This window comes from Nomascus leucogenys, chromosome 7b, assembly GCF_006542625.1.
Source record: "Nomascus leucogenys isolate Asia chromosome 7b, Asia_NLE_v1, whole genome shotgun sequence".
In the NCBI taxonomy this organism is placed as follows: Eukaryota; Metazoa; Chordata; class Mammalia; order Primates; family Hylobatidae; genus Nomascus; species Nomascus leucogenys.
Genome location: NC_044387.1, coordinates 72,205,401 through 72,228,641, shown reverse-complemented (window position 1 = coordinate 72,228,641; position 23,241 = coordinate 72,205,401). Strand labels below are relative to the sequence as shown.

General features: G+C 37.7%; 1 protein-coding gene across 3 annotated transcripts in view; it reads right to left on the bottom strand.

The window, feature by feature from the left end:
- Window positions 1-23,241, bottom strand: part of FAM160A1 (family with sequence similarity 160 member A1) — a 263,019-nt gene that overhangs the window by 103,055 nt on the left and 136,723 nt on the right. For all 3 annotated transcript variants that reach the window (XM_030816237.1, XM_030816239.1, XM_030816238.1), the window contains one exon: window positions 8,311-8,537. In XM_030816237.1, the coding sequence (XP_030672097.1) occupies window positions 8,311-8,412 (102 nt within the window). In that variant the 5' untranslated portion in view covers window positions 8,413-8,537. The remainder of the gene's footprint in view (window positions 1-8,310; window positions 8,538-23,241) is intronic.

The following is a 23,241-nucleotide window of genomic DNA, read 5'->3' as shown; positions in this document are numbered from 1 at the left end:
GACCTCCTTTTTTTGCTATGAAAAACCTTAAAAAGAGAACTAAGATTTTTATACAGAATGCAAACTGTTTGGCAGCTTTTAAACTGAAGCATCTTTACCCTCTTTATAGTAGTTCGCTTATACTGCCTTCAGATGGAGCAGATACATTGAAGACCCAGCCCTAACCCACTGGTTTTACTGCCTGGAAGATGGGTGTGTTATAACCAACGTATGTGAGTCATGGAACACACAATGCTCAGCAAAGTGCTGATTATGCTTGTGTTGCCACATGTCCTTAACCTCTCTCCTTAGGACCTTCCCAGGCTACCTCCTTTTCCTTTCCAGGCAGACACACCCATGACCTGCTTTTACAAGCGGGCTCTGGTGGCCCAACCTTGGGACTGGTTCCTTTGTTGGCAGGGAATGCCTAAGAAGCTTCTTGACTAGAGCACAATTTGCATTGAAATGCCAAAGAACTTCTATCCCAATGTCCCAAGTTTGTCACTCCGATGGTGTCATAGTTCTTTCGGTTTCTATAAATTGATCTCTGATGTGATCTGGACTTATCCTTATTTTTTTCCTTTTGTGCCCTCTTTTCATATCACTCCCATCAAACTCCAATATTTCTGTGTCCCTGATTTCTGCTTGCTGAGAGTTCCACCCACATACCAACTTTTACCTTCCAGTGCTATGGATGCCACGATTTCATGCTGCTCACAGTGGCTCCCCTGGCCTGGTCTACTCCTAATTACCAGCTGTCTTATACTCTCAACCTTTCCTCATTTCCCATACCTGGCTTCTTCTCAGCTATCTAGACAGTCTCAGGGATTCAGCTCAGGAGAAAAAAACAACACAATTAATGGGGCCGGAGGGATCTCAGTAGGTAAAAGAATGAAAGCAAGCAAAATATACTTTGCAAATATTTCCAAATTATAAAACAAGTTTACTTCGTTAGGCTGAAAATACCATTTAAAAAACTAATCAACACCTTATAAAGCCCACGCTCATTAATTAAGTAAACCAGCTGAAATCAGAAATAGCAACTTAAACATTTTGCGGATCATAGCTAGACATTTGTTAATCTACAAACTTTAAGAAACGCAGACGTGTGTGTGTGTGTGTGTGTGTGGTGTGTGTGTGTGTGTGTTTGGGTGCATCATTAGCCTTGATCACATATAGATCCTAAATGTAAAGTATCACAATTCCAAAAACAAAGAAACACATAAAAATCAATAGTGTGAACAATGCTGTTAAAAACATCCAATTTATAGAGCTAAGCTTAACCTAATTTGAAAGCCATTTGACTTAAAAATGTCAGAATTACTGGGGCTAAATAAGATTAATAAATAGCATATTTCTTTCATTAAGTAGTATCAGATAGTCCTATCCTTATCCCTTATGATGGCCCCTGTGAGCCAATGATAATTGACCTGAATTTCAAATGGGCACAAATTCTAAACAGGAAGTGCAAATGCTTTCAAAATGAAGGCTCTACATAAATCACTTAATTGTACATCAGCTACAAATGATTACCCTTCAGGATAAACACAAGTGTTTCTCTCTCAGGAGACTAGCTTTGATTCCACTTAATATTGTTCTATGTCTTACATACATGCATGTTATCAGTAGGTGATTATTTATGCTACCAAAGTTAGAGCCTAGTTATTTTAAGAAAGTCATATGTGTAAAACCCATACTTCCAAATCCTTTGGAATGCTAAAATAAGGTGGCATTGTGGAAAAAACAAGTTACTATGCAATATTTTCCAACACACTGAAGGGCAAGATTTAGCCATCTAAAGCCAAATTCCACTTAATGTACCAAATAACTACACAAAAGTTTCCATACAGTCCTTGTTCATTACTTAACATCTGTGTCTTTCAGTATGAAGTGTTCCTTGTGCATCTATTTCCACAGGGAGACCTCTACCAAGTCACTTCTTTTTATATTAAGATAACAGCTTTATAATATGTATTCACTTAACACCAGTTTTTTAATGTCCGCTGCAGTCCTGAGCTCCAGAGGCTTGCCTAAATCTTGGATAAAACAGTTATGGAAAGGCCTTATGAGTAATGATCTAAATAATAATATTTCAAAGAACACTAATTTCAACCACAGCAAAAATCAAACTTACCACCAAGCACACAGTAGGAGAGTTGCTGACATTTCAACATGCTCAAGCATTGTATTTATATTTTAATTTTTATTTTTTGAGATGGAGTCTCGCTCTGTCACCCAGGTTGGAGTGCAATGGTGCAATCTCAGCTCACTGCAACCTCTGCCTCCTGGGTTCGAGCAAGTCTCCTGCCTCAGCCTCCCAAGTAGATGGGATTACAGGCATGTGCCACCACACCTGGCTAACTTTTGTATTTTATAGAGATGGTGTTTCACCATGTTGGCCAGGCTGGTCTTGAACTCCTGACCTTAAGTGATCCGCCCACCTCGGCTTCCCAAAATGCTGGGATAACAGGCAAGAGCCACTGCACCCGGCCATGCTCAACCACTTTAGAGTCTGATAGAAGTGTAAGTTAATGCCTCGGCCCTCTAACTTAAGAAGTATAGCTTTGGTTCACTTTACCTTCTACTGTCAAGGCTAGAGCTACCTGTAAGGCTTGGAAGAGAGAGAGAATTTTTTGAAATGTTAACAAACATCAATTTACTAAGATATTTACAAAATTAATCAGAGTTCTCTAATACTTCCCAACTGTTCATCTCTCAAAGGCTTTACTTAATTTTTCTCTGTCACTTAGTCTACTACAAGGCACAGAGCAAAAGAGTGGAGATGAGCAGAGCAAGGGAATGAGACTCAAATACAGTACATGTGTCAAATCCATGCATGGATGCTCCAGACTTTAGATTCGGGCTACTTGGAGCTCTACACAAAATACCATACCTCGAGTATATTAACTATTTTTCATTATTGTGGGAAGACATTTGACTTAATTAACCAGTCTAGATGGTTCTGTTTTTTCCCATCCCTACCCCTCTCTAAGATGAAAAAGGTTACTAAACCCACTGACTTTTCCTCATCCATCACTATTACTCTATTTGAGCTCTGATATTTTCTTAGCCTAAAAAATTTTTAAACAGCTTATTTTTAAAGGCAGAAGGTAGAAAGAAGTCATTCTGGGCTATTAATTAACTAGAAGCAAAGACAGAAATGGGCATTTCCAATTGATTTGTTTTAACCCACCTCCTCTGTTCTCCTGGCTCTAAGAGCAGAGACCTTTTGGAATTCAATGCTTGAAAGGAGCAGATAGAAAATGAATAGAGCAAGGTCCATGAAGCTTCAGAAAGTACAACTGTGCCATCAAAACTAACTAGTGTAGGGAATTTAATTCACATGGCAGTCTAGTTGAATAGTTTATTGCCTGATGGGCTAATGCTTCTTACTATTTCTGCCCTCTTTTCCATTCAGATAAAAACAAAGACACAAAGGCAAGAGATAAAAACAACAGTCTACTAGATAATAAACTGTTCTTATAGACTACTATAAAAATTAAGTATATACACACACTCTTCCAGATCATTTAATGCAAGTCCAAAGATCTTGCTGGTGACAAATTATACAGTGTTTTAAAATTAGTGTATGTTGAAAGCTGTTTCCTAAGTTGCCTAGGTCTTTTAAACTTGTATTTCATACTGACTGCCTTTCAGTTCAATTGTTTATTGAACATCTACTATATGTCACACTCTGTTCTGGGCAATGGGGATTAAGTTACAAATGGCCTCTGATCTTGAGGAGCTTGTAATGAGTTTGTGAAGAAGATACTGTATACGTAATTTTAATAAAAAGTGGTTGGGCTACACGCAGTGGCACATCTCTGCAGTCCCAGCTATTTGGGAGACTGAGGGAGCAGGATCTCTTGAGCTAGGAGTTCAAGGCTGTAGTGTGCCATGATCACACCTGTGAATAGCCACTGCACTCCAGTGCAACATAGCGAGACTCTCTCTCTAAAAATATAAGTAATTAAATTAAAAGGTGTTTGGTGTAAGGGTGATAGAATACTAAGGTTAATGCTTGAACATGGGGTGCGAGCATGAAAGAGGGCAGGGAAGACTTCCTAGAACAAATGATGCCTCAAATGAGGCCTGTAGAAGGACAGGCATTTAACCAGTGGGAGGAATATTTCAGGCAGAAAGAAGAACGAGTGCCTAAAGCACAGAGGGATGAAACAGCATGATGGACACTGCCAGGAGAGGGGGTGGCTAGGAACCCCAAGCAACTTTGCATTTTTGGAGATTAAATGAGAGGCAGAGAGTAACAGAAGCCAGGACATAAATTCTGTGTGTCATCCTGGCCTGTAGGTGGCCAGATGCCACTGAAAGGTTAAACCAGAGGAATGAACCAGACAGATCTGGGTTTGAGATTCATCGCTCTGGCAACTTATGGCACAAGATGGCATCTCAGAAGGTGATAGGAAGTCAGGGGCTACTTTCTACAGCCCAGACTCTTCTGTGTCACTATTTAGAATGCAACTATTCCTGAAAGTCTACTCTAGAATGATTTGCCATGGGATCACTGGACCCAGAAACAGTTGGGAACCTCAAGTGCACCACCGGGCCATTTAAGGTCTCTCCCCTGGCAACTCCCTGGAATCACAGACTGCTTGGATGATGGCTGGTTGTATAACTAGCTGCCTCAGACAGGCTCTAAGGTATAAGTGGGCAAGGAGATCTCCTCCATCAATGTTTGCTTTTTAACTGAAGCTCTGGAATAGAAGCTATTAACAAATAGCAGAACAGAACTTGTCAAATACAAGTTAATTATGTTGAATTTGTACTTAAGTCTCCTAACAAACAGAACTTGGGATACCACAGGCTTTTGTTGCCTTCATTTTTTCCTCTTGTTTTTTTTTTAAGATGTTGTCTTGCTCTGTCACCCAGGCTTGAGTGCAGTGGTGCGATTTCGGCTCACTGCAACCTCCGCCTCCTGGGTTCAAGCGATTCTCCTGCCTCAGCCCCCTGAGTAGCTGGGATTACACGCATCTGCCACCATGCCCGGCTAATTTTTGTCTTTTTAGTAGAGGGGGGTTTCTCTATTTTGGCCAGGTTGGTCTCAAACTCCTGACCTCGTGATCTGCCCGCCTCATCCTCCCAAAGTGCTGGGATTACAGGCGTGAGCCACAGCGCCCGGCCAACACTTTTTGCTAATTTAACATTTAAGAAAGCATTACACTGGCAGGTAACGGGCACCTGGGCAAATAAAATGCTTCCCAGCTTTGTCTATGCCTCATTCCCTACCAGCCTTACAGGTTTTTCTTGGGTTGCCTCAGGGGAACCCAGGGGCTGCAGTCACAGTAGGCCTAGGAGCTTATGTCAGACTTGAGCTCTTTTCCCAATCCTCTGCAACTGCTCTTCACCCACCCCAGCCCAACAACTCACAGCCAAGAGCTAATGTATGAAACTCCAAAACAACAAATAAGTAGCATTCATTCCCACCAACTGAAGATCTCATTCCTTATCTTACTCTTGGTCCCGCATTTCTGCCTGGCTCTGATTTTTTTTGCCTTCCCCTCCTTTACACGTACCATCAAAAAAAGCTAAAATTGAGCATTTGTTCCTAGTATCCACTCTCTGAAATATTATTTTCCTGTCTGTCATCAAAACCTTCCTTTTCCATAGCCAACCTAGCAAAATCTCACTTTCTCCATTCCCAGGCCATTTCCAGCCATAATAGCCCCTTCTCTTGACTTAATTCCTGTAATCATGGTTATTCATTTTGTAATAATGTATCTTGCATTGTCATCTGAATTAGCTCATACAGTTTTTAAAGCCCAGACCAAGGCTTATACATTCTCGTCCCACCTGTGATGCCTACAGCAACATGCCTGGAGTGGGGGCTCAGTAAATCTCCACTGAACAATAACACTTTGACACTCACATAAATTTCTTCAACAAGCATTTTCATTCATAAAGATAACAGAAGGGCCCTCAAGAGCCTCTGTAGGCAGAGACTGAGAGCATTTTCTGGATTTATTTAAAAGGAAACGTCAAGCCTAAAAAAGGTTAAAAACACCTGCCCAAAGGTAAAGAAATGGCTGAGCCAACAATAAGACCATGAGTGTCCCAACTTTATAAAAGAAAATATTTAATGGCCGGGCACGGTGGCTCACGCTTGTAATCCCAGCACTTTGGGAGGCCAAGGCAGGCGGATCATGAGGTCAGGAGATCGAGACCACGATGAAACCCCGTCTCTACTAAAAATACAAAAAATTAGCCGGGCGTGGTGGCGGACGCCTGTAGTCCCAGCTACTCAGAGAGGCTGAGGCAGGAGAATGGCGTGAACCCAGGAGGCAGAGCTTGCAGTGAGCCGAGATCGCGCCACTGCACTCCATCCTGGGTGACAGAGCGAGACTCCGTTTCAAAAAAAAAAGAAAATATTTAACAACTAAACAGTATCCCCTCTGACAAAGTTATCCTTACCTTCAACTCAAGATTTGTCTGCACTGAGAGTACTATGTGTCTGTACTGTGCTTCAGAGAACCCAAAATGTCCGATAATACTGAAGTCATTCGTATTGTTATGGAAATGAATAATATGATTCTGGTACCAATAGTCTTTCAACAATGTGACACATTGTACTGACACATTCCTCACATTTAGAGAAAGCCTGCCTGGGACAGAATCTGACAGGGCAGATGACCCACCTACATATAATCAAGAAGTTGATGATATATCATGTCTTTGGAAAGTGGCACAGAATACTAAATGGATCATATCACAGTTACCCCAGCAGAAATGATTATAATCCAAGGTATTATGCACAAACAAATAAACAAAATGGGGCTGGGAGCGAAGATTACATAGTAGGATAGACTTCCTCAGCCTAATGAAATGACTGGGGCTGAAAATGTTCTCAATTAAAAACATATGATTATACACTAATAGATTTGTTAAATGAGCACAAATAAATTAGTAATCATACAGGTACTAATATACAAATGTATAATGTACATTTTAAACACAAAACAGAAATGTGTAAAAGGTAAAGATAGAAACAGACCTTCTAAAATATTCTTCCTACACCCAATGGACTACTGGGCTCACTTCTTAGGATTCACCACCTCGCCTTGGAGATACTGCTTTAAAGTATTTATAAAAGTGCAAAGCCAAAGGTTATTACTCTAATTATCTGGAAAACTCCTAAGTTACTTTCTTCTCTTAACTAAAGCATATGTGCCCTAATGTCCATAGCAGATCCATTAAAATTCTAATGGTAAAAAGTCAGAGAATGCACAAAAAATCGGAGAAGGTTAACACTGGATAGTAACAAGAAGCTACAAAGTATAAATGGCTCAGAAGCAGAATTGATTTTGCTTATTTTTGATCTAAACTGTGTCCCCTATAATTGTTGTGATTTACAGGCTCAGTGCTTTAACCCATGTGCTGTTTCCAGCCACAGGAAGGAACTGGGTAGTCATTAAAAAACTGTCACATAAATAGCCACTTACCAGCTCACCTGGGGAGTGCAATGTTGGGCAAGTAGTAAAGAATGACAATTTTATTTATTTTACTACTTGTAAACTCCCTAAGGAAAGGGGCAGGATAGTAAATTTTCTGAACATTCAACCCTTAATTATCCACACAGCAGATCAGAGAAGTCAAAGTAAATAATCAAAAAAAATTTTATAATCACTTTGTAATGAAGACATATATTCAGATATACTCAGGCGTTTTTCATTAAATTACACAGGGACCACCAGCCCCAAAACGGTAGAGCACAGAGATCACACACATGAGCTTTGGAGTCAAGGCACCAAAGCCTAAGTAACGGGCTTAGTAACTTACTAGTTGTATAACCTTAAGCAAGTTACTTAACCTCGGTAATTTTCTATTCCCTCTTCTGTAAAATGAGGAAGCTAACACTAGCTACCTTACAGGTTTGTGGAGAAGATTAAACGACACAAGGCATTTGAAGTACTCAACAGAGTACTTGGTAAATGTTTAATAAATGTGTATTTTAGTATTATTAGAGCTTAAGAACTGGATGGAAATCAGCAGGGAAGAAAGAGAGAGGATGTAATTATGGTCAAGTATATTGCAAAGCGATATAAAAGTCACTTTAAGGAACAACTGCTGTTCTTCTAAAAATATCCAAGGAACATGCATGTCCCCTAATTGCTTTTGTGAAAACCACGGTTTTTGACCAGATACCTATTCTAGGAAAGCAAGAAGAAAAAGTTACTTTTCTTCCTATCTGAAAGAGTTTCCCTCCCTGTGTTTCTAGCAATCTAGTTACCTATCACAGAGGTAGAAAACCCTGATTCAGTGTGATGGAGACCCCTGGGGTTACTGAGACCAGCAAAAACAGTGGAATTCATACGTTACCTGTGCCCAGTGGTTTTTAAATACAATCATGCATGTTTCTGGGTCAACTCCCTGTAGGCTCACAGCCTGCTGGAGTTTGCTTTCTGTCGAAACCGATGACATCGTAAGCCTTCATAAATCAATGCTTCTAAGTCATATTTAATTTTCATTAAAATTTGGTAAGCAGTCACTAACTTTCAAGTTTGAGAAATGTAACTTCTTCACATTTCATTGTCACCTTCCAAAACCTGTAATGGCAATAACAAAAAAATGAATTTTATTATGTTCATAAATTAAATAGGAAACTATTAAATTTAAATCAAAGCTTAAACATTCTCAAAGTCCAACACAGAAAAAAATCTACAAAACAGGTATTATACTCAGGCTAAAGGCTCTCCTCTTTTCTCCTACTTTGCTACTAAAAATACAAAATAATAATGCTACCTAAGATACATGAATAAATGAAACAATTATTGGGTTTCTTCTCTCCACTACAACCAGCCACAACCCCCCAAAATTACTATTCTAAAGCACTCAAGCTCAAGTCTAGTTCCTAGAATCAAGTAAGAAACTATTAGGTTGGTGCAAAAGTAATTGCGGTTTTTGCCATTACTTTCAAGGGCAAAAACCGCAATTATTTTTGCACCAACCTATTATGATACCAGTGTTTGCAGAGTTTAAAAACACCCAGTAACAGGAAAACCATGAGTTAACAGCAAGAGAAATAAATGGCTTGATGCAACTTGGAGGAGGTATTATAAAACAGCACCCAGATTCCTGGGTCTAATTTGATTGAATATTTTTTTTAATCAATAGCTGTCAGAATTGAAAGGATTCTCAATCATTTTGTGGCTATAAACTAGGTTAAAGTTTCTAGGTTTTCTGAAAAATAATAGAATTCCAAGTAACCTTGACAAATCAGAGATAGAAATGATCCATCAAAAACAAGATAGTGTTTATTAGGTGTGAGAGCAAGGTAGCACACTTACAAATGAAAAATGAAACATGGAAAAAATACAAAGAAATCCTGACTACCAGACAGCAAGTAGGGGAAAAAAGAAATTGAGGTCATAGAGTGTACGGTGAATATGATCCATTTGTGTGGCACTGACAAAAGCAGTAAGGCAGTGGTATTGTCTCACTAGTTGGATCAGCCCATAAAAGGACTGGGTATAATTCAAAATATTATTTTTTTTTCGTGTACAGATCGGGAAGAGTTCAGAAAAAAGTAATTACAATTACCAGAACCCTGGAAAACAAAAGCCATAATAAAATTTGTAGACTTGTAATGTCAAAAGAAAACAGGGGGTAGCCATTTTCAACAGAATAATATGAAGGATATTACAAGGAGAACACCAATCGGCTGTTCCTCCCTACAGACAGCAAGATGGGAGAAAGTGGGCTTCAGAGGAGACTTAGGGGTTAAGTTCCTTGTGGGGAGTAGAATTAGACACTGGAAAATAGTTAAGGAGTATTTAAAACAAACATTTCTGTTAGTAGGAGGGCAACCATTCAACATGAAAAGGTCTTAGAATTTTTAGGACATAAGAACAGAACACTTGCAAGCATAGCTCTGAGGAAAGAAACATTTTTGAAAAAGAATGGAGGAGGGCTAAGGTAGATAGAAAGGACGACCTGTTACAAGAAGTACACAAATCACACACTCGAGGAAAACTGCCTGTGTGTTTCTTCTATAGCTGTATTTTACTATTAAAATTGAATTCCCCAAACTAAAATTCCAAATAACACAAACTTGTTTTCAATGGACATTGTCCACTGGCAACCATAGCCCTTTGCTACTACTGGGTCCATCTGGTGTTTCAAATATCAGGAGTGGCTATCCCACATATGCAGGGTACACATTCTCCCGTCCCCACAGTCCCTGCCACTCCCTGTGATCTTACTGCCAGAACCTTCACCTCATTCAGGTTACCTCATTAGCCCTTATAAACATTTACGTTTACAGCCTTGTTTTAAATGATAAGAGATAAAACAAGATTCTGAATCAACTTCCTCGTTATTCTACACACTACATTTCTGTGAAAATGTCAAGGCCTTTTATTTAGGTTACATAGTGATAATAATGAAGAAAATCAAAGTTTTGGTTTATCCCAGAGATCGAAAAACTACAAGACTCAGATCCTTCCAGCTCCAGAATTCAAAGATTCTTCTTCAAAGGTATGAAAGGAACATACATCATGCCAATTGCTTCTAAATCAAAAACAGAAACATATGCTAAGATCCTTCAAGTTAGTTTTCAGAAGGAATTTACATGCAATCTTCTCAGAAATGGTGAGAATGCAGTATAGACAGGATAAATAGCCAATGTCATGAGCTTACTAGTTTGCTGCTGTTGTTGTTTGTTGGTTGTTGTTGTTGTTGTTTTATTAGAGACAGGGTCTCAATCCATCACCCAGGCTGGAGTGCAGAAGCCATCATAGCTCACTGCAGCCTTGAACTCCTGGGCACAAGCAATCCTCCCACCTCAGCCTCCCGACTAGCTGGGACTACAGGCATATGCCACCGCACCTGTCCAATTCTTTTTTCATTTTTTGTACAGACAGGGTCTCCCTATGTTGCCCAGGCTGGTCTCGAACTCCTGAGCTCAAGCAATCCTCCCGTTTTGGCTTCCCAAAGGGCTAGGATTACAGGCATGAGCCACCATGCCCAGCACAAGTTAGTTTTGATAGAAATAGAATATAAATCTCTGTATTCCCAGTCCAATGCTCTTTCTAGGAAACTATATTCTCCTTTTTAAGGGCTATAGTCACTGGCTCTATTCTCTAAAATAATTTGTAACATTTCTAAGAAAAGTGCATCTCATTTTGTTTATTCTTATCCAGCTATACTTTTGAAACAGATGCCTAAAGAACCAAAATGTACCATGAACGAAGAAACTACAATATAAAGAAAACTTGGGAGAGAAAGAAGGAATGAGGCAACTCAAACAAGATAGGTTTGAGAAGGAAACAAGTATGCCAGAAAATCCTACAAATGAAAAATATTACCTAGCACACCCAGAGAACAACAAAAAGTTGGAAATTTTCATTCTCTCTCTCACTCTGTCTCATTCCATGTTACAGTATTAAAACACTGGCATGTCACCAGGGCAATATATTAATAAAACTGAAAGAGATGGCTCCATATTTATGAGAGATGTATAAGGACCTATTTCCTCAAGCACCAAGGTGTTCAACACACTGCATTTTCCTGTTACCAGTCTTTTTTCCTTTTTTGTAGCCATTCCAAGCTTTTTATTAAACTCTCAAATCACAGCTAAAACTCCCAAGAGAAGAACAGAGGACAGAATGAAGCCAAAAGCTGTAAGTAGGTAAAGGGGCTGCAGTCACTAAAACGTGAGTCTGTCATGAATATGGCATCATCAAACGTTTCTCCTTTCTTTCCCTCTGCACTCTTCAGTCTAAGGTACGTGATGCTGAAAATGTTTCAAGTAAACCTTGCCACTCTTGGCACACATCCAGTCAGCTCTTCCTGTAAAGACACACATGCACATTGACTCAAATTTCATGCCTGAGAGAGAGCTCTACAAACCATCTAAATGCCAAGGAGTGATTTTTTTTATCTTTCTTCAAAAAAAACCACCAATACAAAAAAAATACTCAACGAACTCTGCAACAGTGGGTGCATGTAGGTGTGTAGTGTGGTTGAGTTTTTTGGTTGGGGTAATGGGCAAGAAAGAGATGAGCTGTCAAAATATATATACAATAGCTTGATATTTCAGCATAAATTCTACACTGCAAAGACAGAACTGACTATAGACATTATTAAGTGGCCATATTCATATCTCATTAATATTATATATAAAAATACTTTCCATCAATAAGGAAAGAAAAATTATATTAAATACTGTTAGAGACAGGGATAACTGGACAAAGAATTATATCTATTTTTATTTGGTGTTTTTCAAAAATGTATTTTTTAATTGACTATGAAAAAAGCAAAACATATGCTTCCACCTTACAGAATTATAAAATATATCATATAATCATAAAAGCTCAGATTCTAGCCATCTAAATCACACCTTTTTTCCAATGTAAAAATTTCTTCACTTTTTCCAATGTAAAAATTTCATTCCCAGATAGACATCTTACCCAACTTCAGACTCTTTGGACAGCTACAATAATTAGAAAAGCTAAAAATATGTCAAAATCGCATTTTCTCCTGAACTTTCAATAACTATACTTTGATGTATCCCTTTCTCACTGTCAGACTAAAATTATAAACATTTTGGCATTTAAATATTATCTCATACAATCCTTCAATTCTTTTATCTATTTAAATAAATATCTTCTAATGATGAACTATTTTTAAAAATTCTTAAGGGAAAGAAATGGGATAGCCACCTTAAGGGGAGACAGAGCCAGAGGAATATTTTTATTCAAGGAAAAGTGATTATATTTGCAGGCCTAATGGGAATGAACCAATGAACATGGATAATTTGAAGACATAAGAAAAAGATTTTTGATGGAGCAAAAAGAGCAGAAGAAAGGTGAAATCAAGAACACAGGTAGGACAGTGTTAGAGATAAAAGGGAGGCAAAGCCAAGTCTTTCACAGTGAGTTTCCAAACCAAAACCACTACCTTATACTTGATGGGAAGCACAGCCGGCTCCCTTCCTACCCCTCCTTCTTCATCCCTCCTGATATTACTCTGGTTGGTTTGTGGAAATGGCTAGAGAATTTAGGTAGATTTAAAGCAGGGAACAAAGGGTAATGACTAAGAGTTGTTGGCTGAGTCCAAGCCTGAAAGTCTAAAAATTTAAAGTCCCAACCTGGGAACCTGAGCTTTGAGCTAGGAGGCAGGGACCCAAAACTCTAGTTCTAGCTCTAACCAGCTGTGAAACCTTGAATGAAAAATGGGACTCTTCTTTTGGAATGTCACTTAGGTAAGCAGTTACAACTAAAGTAGGATTTCTTAGGTCTCTTACAGCTTGAGTCATTATTTTATGTACTTTATCACAACTGTTACACCAACTGGAGAGGGGTAATCAGATAATCATTAAAGAAAGATGATGGCCTTTGTACAAAAATCTTTATAAGAATTCTAGTTGCAGATAGGATTCTTTTTACTACTAAGGCATATTTGACTTAAGGAACCTACAGCACAGGAATCAGCCACAGTAAATATAATTCCATGGTTGAGGTTTTGTTTGTTTATTTCCTGAGCAACTGCCAACAGAAAAATTCATTGTTTGAGAATGTACTTTGGAATGCCCTGAATTGGCTGCTATTAAATACATAAAAAATACATAAAAAGTCTATTACTGTAAATGTGCTTATCATGTAAAATTCCATCTAAGGATGAAGACTCATCAAATATTGGGAACACCTTAAAAGAGGTGAACCTTGTGCCCTCAATTATAACTAATAGCAGTATTGAGGAGGGTGTTTCATTTTGGGTCAAATTACCTCAGACAACCTCTTCTTAGAGCCTCATAAAATCCTATTAAACCTAAATCCTCCCTGTGCTCTAATCTTCTGGCCCAGTTCTCTTTTCTCTCTCACCACAATATCACAGGGCAATGCTGGACTGTGAAAAATCAAGCAAACATCTAATAGCCCCCTATTCTTCTGGACCTTGTGCTTCAGCCTCCCTCAACTTGCCATAGTTTACTTCCAACTCATTCACTGTAAAACATCCATCATTTCAGTAAATCAGAATCTTATTTCATTCCACCAACTTCTAGGTCACCAGTTAACACACAAAATGTGCACAAAGAAAATTCTTTCAATACACACATTCCAAATGGTTTCCAGCTTTGGAAAATACATGCTTCAAAATAGTAACAAGATGCCTAAAACGTAATAATCCCATGGAACAATCCTACCTTGTTTTACACCTTAATTTCACAAGAACAGGCTACCAACTATGTCATACCCAAGTGCCATGCAACTGACTGGTGAGCAGAATAAATGTGAAAAGAAAAATTAAAATTAATATTCAATTTCTTATCTGAAATTTGTTTTTGTACTTAATTTTAAAGCTATTTAAGAAACTAAGTAGATCAGTTATACCTCAATAAAGCTTAAAATTAAAAAAAAAATTTAAAGAAGAAACTAAACCCCTACAGGCAAGGATTTAGAATGTAAAAATTATGTATTTTGAAATTTATAGCAAGTATTGGGACATCAGCTCATTGGTGACTGAACAGAAGTTTCTTATACATATAGGGTGATTTGTTGAAACCTAAAAATTGGACCATTCTTGGGGAAAGTCTCCCCACCAACCCAACTGATCACTGTACTCTTGATAGTATACACCATCCTTTCACATCACTATTTTGTTGAAAGCTATTAAGAAACAACTTGTTTAAGATTTCTGCCACAAAACCCTAAAAGTTGACTAAGGTAAACGCAGAAAAAAATGATCTGACAACTTCTATAGGGTAGAACTTGAAAGGAGAGACTTGAAGTAGATGCTCTGAATCTTTCTAAGAAGAACCCTCTCACTTCATAAAGTTATTTTCAAAAAATGTTCCTGGAAAAAAGAAGAAATGTTAAGTTTTTGTCTTGGTCATGTTCTCTGGAAAAGTAGGTACCTTTGGCAAGTGATGCTGTTTAGTCTAATACCTGTATCTACAGTTTTATCGATCAGAATTAGTTCCCCACCCAGTGCTTTAAATCCCTTCATGTGAACATGTGCAGCTTTGCAACCTGTAGTGTTATCCAGATGATGTGATGCTTACCTTTTGAAACATGAAAACCATCCTTTCAAAAAGGTTCTTTATCATAAAAGTACTAAGTGTAATTAGTGAAATAATAAAATTCCATATACATCCATGAATCTCATAAACTGTAGGCATATTTTTCTGAAGAGAGGTGGCCATAGTTTTCAGCCAATTCTAAAAAAGGTCCATGAGGTGCCCCACTTCAATAAAGTTTAAAACCCACTTTAAAGATGCATTCATGGTAAAACCATTGAGAATCAAGTCCCCAAACAGGCTAATAGCCAGTTCGCATTCTAATGGTATTACTGAAGATGTAGCTGTGGAACTTTGTGACTTCTGTGATAACAAAAAGTTCTGCTATGAACAGAGCAGAAGTAAAAAGAACTCATCTCATGAAAGGCACACAGATATCATGGAGTCTGACTCAGACTATCAAGTCAGAGTCAGACACATTCTCTTAGCCACCAATAACTCTCTATCTATAGCTACTAATTACACTAGTACCTTGCAGCATTGTTTAAACGGTAAATGACTGAAAAGACCCTACATATCCATCAATACTGGTTTGGTTATATAAACAATGGGACTTCTATGTAAGGGAATACTATGTTACAATTATAAAAAGATACAGCTCTTAATGTACTGATAGGAGAAGGCTGCCAAAATACATACAGAACAGCAAATATAGTATGCCGCCATTTGTGTAAGAAGAAAAGCAATGTATTAGCCCATATGATTGTAAATGCATAGAAGATTTCTAAGAAGATACACAAGAACTCTAAGGTGGCTGAGTCAGCACAGGGCACTGGGGGCTGGGGGACAGCTGAAGGAGGAAGCCTCACTTTTCAAACTGTACCTTCTTTGACTTTTTGAACTTTGTACCATATTTATGTACTACTTAGCAAAAACATTTTTTATTTAACAAAATAAAAGCAAAAGAACAAGTAAAAGGAAAAGTACTTGCTATGTCTACCATAAGTATAGCAATGACAACACATTTGAATTCTCTTCTGAGTCTCAATATGAAAGGAAAGTACCTGCACGATGCATATAGCCTGATGGGTATGAGTAGGGATAAAAGAGTAGCTTAATACAACATGCTATTTGACTCCATCATAATGACTACCAAATGTCTGAAAAATATTTAACAGAAAACATATAAAGGAAAACCAACTACATCTATACTAGAAGAGTTGTTAACTTCCAGTGGAAGTTAACATATCAGGAAAATGTAAATAATTCAGAAGAGTGGTAGTCTTATTTTTAGAAGCACTTTTTAAGTGGTTGTCTTAACATTATTGTTGCACAATACTCAGTGAATTAAATTTATGCAATTTACCTTCAGTCTAAGTGATTAGCTCTAGGAATTTGTAAAATTAATCTTCTGCCAAAGTTTTTGTCAGTCTAGATCAGTGGTTCCCCAAATGTGGTCTGAGGGACCCTGGGGTTCCCCAAAACCCTTTCAGGGAGCCTCAACGGTTCTCAACAATTTTTTCTAGGACCTCTTTTTAAGAAACAACGAAATTGGTCAAACTAAATGTAGCTTACTACAAAGATTTCTCATATCCAGAAAAGCTTCCTGCACTCAGCTTACTGTAACTTCACTTGAGCAGTTTGACCACTATTCACCACAACTTTTTTTTTTTTTTTGAGACAAGATGTCGCTCTGTCATCAGGCTGGAGTACAGTGACGCATCTTGGTTCACTGCAACCCCCGCCTCCTGGGTTCAAGCGATTCTCATGCCTCAGCCTCCAAGTAGCTGGGAATATAGGCGTGCACCACCATGCCTGGCTAATTTTTGTATTTTTAGTAGAGACACGGTTTCACTATGTTGGCCAAGCTGGTCTCGAATTCCTAAGCTCTAGTGATCTGCCCGCCTCAGCCTCCCAAAGTGCTTGGATTACAGGTATGCGCCACTGTGCCTAGCTACACCACAACTCTTAAATTGGCTTCTCATATGAGATTGTTTTTCTACTCGTACAAAACCTATTCTCTCACACTAAGATTTATTCTGAAAACTAAATATCATTACGCACCTGTAAATAAGTTTCTTAAACTTCCTCTTTAAAATAATGCACTCATTAACGGCAGATCTGACTGCTTTGAAGCTTTTTTTTGTCCCAAGCATCATTTTGTGAAATTTTGACAAGATTGTTTACCCCTGAATAAAGCAGTATTGTATCTCACTCAACAAAGAGTACATTCTCATTGTCTCTCACTTGTACACAGAACAACATACACTGTAGCACACGCACATACACGTGTAAGTCTAGCTCAGCATACAGATGTAAATAATAATCAATAGTTGTTGCCTTTCCAGAGACCCTGCAATAGAAAAAGCCTCGTGTCACCTTCAATTAGCAAAGGGTAAAGGAGGCTCTAATTTCTGCTTGGAGGTCCAGAATTTAGGCTTACCATGCTGTACTTCCAAGAAATAAAAGTAAAAGCTGAAACAACTTATACAGAGCAACTTCTCTGCCACAGCAAAGATGGCTTATTGACTGGATGGCTGCCACCCCTCCAAGCAGAGAGGCTGTCTCTGTGGGGAAGAGTGCATTAATTTATCCATAAGCTTCCAGAAGCAAGTGGGTAGATCACGACTCTTCCATATTCTGCTTCAATTCATCTACACTTGCCTCTAGAGTGACTGGCATAGACTTGAATGGTTTCAGGCTATCTATGCTTCTTTAATTAAAAGTCTTCTCCACTAAATTAGCATGTGTGTATCAATGTCTTTTGTACAGGGAGAAAAAAGAGAAAGCAAAAGTAAGAAAAGAAAAATCAAAGACTATTCTAAATTAAATTTTGCTTCAGATAGATTTTGCATTTGGTGCTATTTCTCCCTAGAGTTGGTGCTTCAGGTAGGAAACAATGAGCAAGAAAAGACAAGGTTCCTACTTCCCCCTTGAAAGCATCCTGCACTTTGGAGTTAATTGACTTCTAAAATCAAAGGAGCTGTGAAGAGGGTATGGAAGCAAAAGAAGAACCTAGGTAGTTCCTTTTTCGTAAAAATAATTTTATATGTTATTAACACATATATTCACAATAATTCACTTCCATTCTATGCATTAGGGAATTACCAAAAATTGATTATCTGACCCAATACTATTAGAGTGAAATTGCAGTATGTAGGAACTAGATTCTGATGTTACTGAACATGGAAATACCAAAAATTACCAGCAAACATCCCTTAGCAAGGCATTTGTTGGAAACCAACATATTTTCTTTTTCTCATTAAGTTGGAGAAACAGCTGAATATCCAACAAAGCAGTAGGCATTTGGGGTCAGGTTGTACAAAAAATGCTATATGTCTTCAAATGCAAGAACTACTTTCAGCACAGTGAGACACCCACACTATGAGAGGCTGGTGGAAACAGCAGATATACATCTATAATTCCTGAAGAATAAACTCGAAATTATCCTAACCTTGTAAATGATTGTCCTCCCTCTCTCCATCTCTCCCTTTCAATCTCTGGTTTTAAGGGGGCAGATAATGCCAAGAACGTATACAATGAATGAAATGACTATACAAAACTGGAGCTCTCTTCAGAATAACTACCCTGGAGGGGCTTCACAAACGTTACTAATTATACACTGAAATCTGCACGGAGTTCCAAGTAAATTATATTTCCTGCTTTCATAGAAAAGGAATGTAATATAGGTAAGCCATCCAAGAGACAACTCAAGTAAAATTAAAGACAGATTTTTCCATTAAGTAAACATGTCTGTGTTTCTAAAATGTTTTGAAAACCCACAAATATAGCACACAAACACTGCTAATTAGAATTCAATAATAAACATCATCCTCTGTAGAAAGAATTTTCAAAAGTGAGGGAAAGGATGATGATAGAATAGAAACCAAACAAATACAAGCATTTGGATTTTAGGTAGACCTGATCATACTAATATTAATAATTATATAATGAACTGGTAAGGAAATTAGCAGCAGTAGCTTCCAGCTCTCCCATATAAGTTGCTCCTCTCTAGAGAACTTTCAGCTTTAAAAATCTGACCATATTTAGTTCTGAAGGCTCCCAAAAATATGCATATTATAATTAAAGTACACTTAAAATATAAGGAGTATTTACCTTAGCACCAGAGAATCGTTCACATTTATACATTGTTTACCAAGAGAATAAAACTATTCTCTTCGAAAAGCTGCCACAACCTTTTCTATTATAAGTTCTGAGAATGTAAACCTTAGAGTAAGAAAAAAATAAAAGGGACACTATGGTGCTTAAAGTAAATATTTTATATGATTATATCACAATGACATCTTCTTTAGTCTAACATAATCAGTATTCTATATTTGTTGCTTGCACAAAACCATAATTACTCGTTGATTTGATCAAAATTACTAGCTGACTTGAGCAATTCAGTCAGCCAGCCAGCCTTCAGGGTAATTAGTCAAATCAACAGTCTATCAAAGTGACTAATATATCTCTGAGTCATGGGTTAAACTATCTACAACATCAAGGCAATTCTTAGATTTGTTCCAAAACCTCAGTTCATCTTGTTTAACTCCATAGGTTATTTTTCTCATAATTTAATTTACTCTGTACACAGTTGAGAGTTTTTCCTCCCCTTCAAGGAAGAAAATAAAAGTGACAATAAAAACCTTTTAAGAACTTTCTTATTTCAAAAAAGTAAAATAAAAAAATACAGAATTCAATGAAATCAGATACTCTTGTTTCAAAAAAATAGGAGGAGGAGGAGAGTTGTTTTTGTTATTGTGTAAGGGGGGGCATAGTCAAGGAGAAAGAAACAAAAATGGATTCTTACCAATCAAACCACTTCACAGTGCCTCAAATTCCATTAAAGGCCACAATTCTGTTGATTTGATGCCAGATGCCTCTAAAATGTTCTTACCCAAGAAAAGTATGTTTTTTGAAAGAACAAGGAAAGCAATACATTTAAAGGCTAGAGAAAATTTTCTTCCATTTACTTGGGTCAGTGAAACATCCATCATACAGAGACACAAACACCTTACAGAATAAAAGATCAGAGGAGCTATACTAGTAGAAGATCAAAGAGCCAATGCCTCTAGGGGAATCAAACAAGTAACTGCCTGAACAGAGCCCCCTATGATTTCTCTCATAAATCTAGCTTATGTGATTGGGGGGAGAACCACAAAGCAGAATATACTATCCCAAAAAAGTGATTAAAAAATAATTAATTCCAGTTTGGCTCTCTCTCCCTGGAGAAAGAATCTTTTCAAAGTCATTAAGTAGAATAACTATATAACGGAAGTCTTAAAAAAGCAAAAATGTTTGAATTATCTACACACACTAACTACAAGTGTATATATTCAGTCTAATAGCAAACCAGAAGAAATGAAAACATATTTAGTAAATGGTTGCAAAAGTATAAAAAGAAACTGGATGCTTTTAACAGATGCCCTCAGATTTAATTCCACCTGTGTGGGCTAAAAGGGAGCACTCTGTCCATCCCCGTCACATGTGCAGTTAAAAGAACAAGTTGTCATTAAAATTGAAGGGTGTAAAATTCACAGTAGAAATAGAACATGTCCAAAAATTTTCAGCATCCCAAAACCTTTGGCTACCAACATCAAAAACACCGTGCTGAACGAAGTGCCTACTAAGTACCTGCCTTAAACCTGCCTATTAATATCTTTCTCCTCTAAACCTTTTAGTTTAACTACATCTCCCTGTGGTGATGTAGTTTCTGCTTTGTGCTGTGATTATTTCAGAACCAGAGTCTGGTCTCCTTGAAGGTAGGGATCACATTTTTATGTTATTCACATATTGATTTAGTAAGCATTTAATCCAAGAGCCCAAGATGTGCAGTGTGGGGATGTGAATAAAATCTAGTCCCAGGCGTCAGGGAATAAGCAGCTTACTATGGAGAGGCGTTTGCATCAGCAGATAACAGTAACAGCCACCAGTGAGAAAAGCCACTGCTTACTGGGCACTTACTCTGTGCCAGGCACCACACTAAATCGTCTATTCAATTCTTACAACCACCCACTGAGGTAGGGTGTCATCCCCATTTACAGAGGAAGAAACTGAAGCCTAGAGAAAAGTGACTGGCCACATGGGTAGTAAGAAGAAAAGTCAGAGGACTGGGAGGACTGGATGGGAGCCAAGAGTCAATGGGCAGCTGTGATCATAAGAGGGGGTTAGGAATGGCTTTACCAGGAAGGAGCTCCTGCATAAATACCTTGCTTGCATAGGAATAGATCCGAGGGTGATACAAGGAAGCAATTCACCTAAGCAAATAAAAAGAGTGCTGATAAAAACGTGATGTGACTTCCTGCAGTTCAGTCTCTAAGGAAACCTCTACATTTGTTTTTTGTTTGTTTGTTTGCTTGGCCATAAGGTCATCAGAACGGGGTCTTGGAACTTTCACCTATCACAAATCCAACTTTTAGACAGATTAAAAGATTGGAAATAGGCAAAACAATGACTTGAAGAAGCTGTAACAACTGGTTTACTAGTCATTGCTACCACCACAATGTATCATTCAAACAGTCTAGAAACTTGGCATTTCAGCCACTACAGATATTCCATTTCCCTGGTTAAGTCAAGTCTAGTTATACAAATCAAGTCCAACTGGTTAGTAATTCTAATACATGTTAGAAATATAAACAAAACTGATTATCCTACCAGTAAAAAGAAAAAAACACGAAATATTAATCACTTAAAGTATCTCAATTAATTACTTTATTCTAAAGGAAAGGATACATTAACTGTATTGAAAGATAAATTACCCAAAATGCACACTCAAAACATTTTTGTTTCTTCCCTTTCATATGGCAGATACTGATCAATAATACAAGGAATATCCATAAATTCAGTTGTATATATTCCCTGTTTTTATACAATTTAAATTAGCAAATTAAGATTTAATTATATGTACTTTTCTTGTAATTGTTTATGAAATATAAAACCATGTGATATTATAAATAAAAATGCAGGTTATTAATCATTGATCTTCATATTAAATCTCCCACTGTGGATCAGATTCTGCAATTTGACTCCTGGCTTTATAAAATTTCTGTAGATCATGTTCATCTTCTCCATGCAGCATAGTCCCAGATTTTTCCTCAGATAATTATAATACAAAGCACATTCCTGTATGTGCAATTTAAAGATCTGTGGCTTGGCCAGGTTTGGAATTAAACACTAGAACAAATCACATCATTAATCAAATAAATTGTGTAAGAAAGGTCATTCTATTTTTACAGGGTTATGTACCAAACCTCCTTAACATAAACACACACATACACACACACCCGGGAGAAATGGATCTGTTAACGGATTATATCTTTTTGTTTTTGTTTTTGTTTTTTCTTTTTTTTTTAATGACACTTTAAGTTCTAGGGTACATATGCACAACGTGCAGGTTTGTTACATAAGTATACATGTGCCATGTTGGTTTGCTGCACCCATTAATTCGTCATTTACATTAGGTATTCCTCCTAATGCTATCCCTCCCCCATCCCCCCACCCCACGACAGGCCCTGGGGTGTGATGTTCCCCACCCTGTATCCAAGTGTTCTCATTGTTCAATTCCCACCTATGAGTGAGAACATGCGGTGTTTGGTTTTCTGTCCTTGTGATAGTTTGCTCAGAATGATAGTTTCCAGCTTCATCCATGTCCCTGCAAAGAACATGAACTCATCCTTTTCTATGGCTGCATAGTATTCCATGGTGTATATGTGCCACATTTTCTTAATCCAGTCTATCATTGATGGACATTTGGGTTGGTTCCAAGTCTTTGCTATTGTGAATAGTGCCACAATAAACATACATGTGCATGTGTCTTTATAGTAGCATGATTTATTTATAATACTTTGGGTATATATCCAGTAATGGGATCACTGGGTCAAATGGTATTTCTAGTTCTAGATCCCTGAGGAATTGCCACACTGTCTTCCACAATGGTTGAACTAGTTTACAGTCCCACCAACAGTGTAAAAGCATTCCTATTTCTCCACATTCTCTCCAGCACCTGTTGTTTCCTGACTTTTTAATGATCACCATTCTAACTGGTGTGAGATGGTATCTCATTGTGGTTTTCATTTGCATTTCTCTGATGACCAGTGATGATGAGCACTTTTTCATGTGTCTTTTGGCTGCATAAATGTCTTCTTTTGAAAAGTGTCTGTTCATATCCTTTGCCCACTTTGTGATGGGGTTGTTTGATTTTTTCTTGTAAATTTGTTTAAGTTCTTTGTAGATTCTGGATATTAGCCCTTTGTCAGACGGGTAGATTGCAAAAATTTTCCCCCATTCTGTAG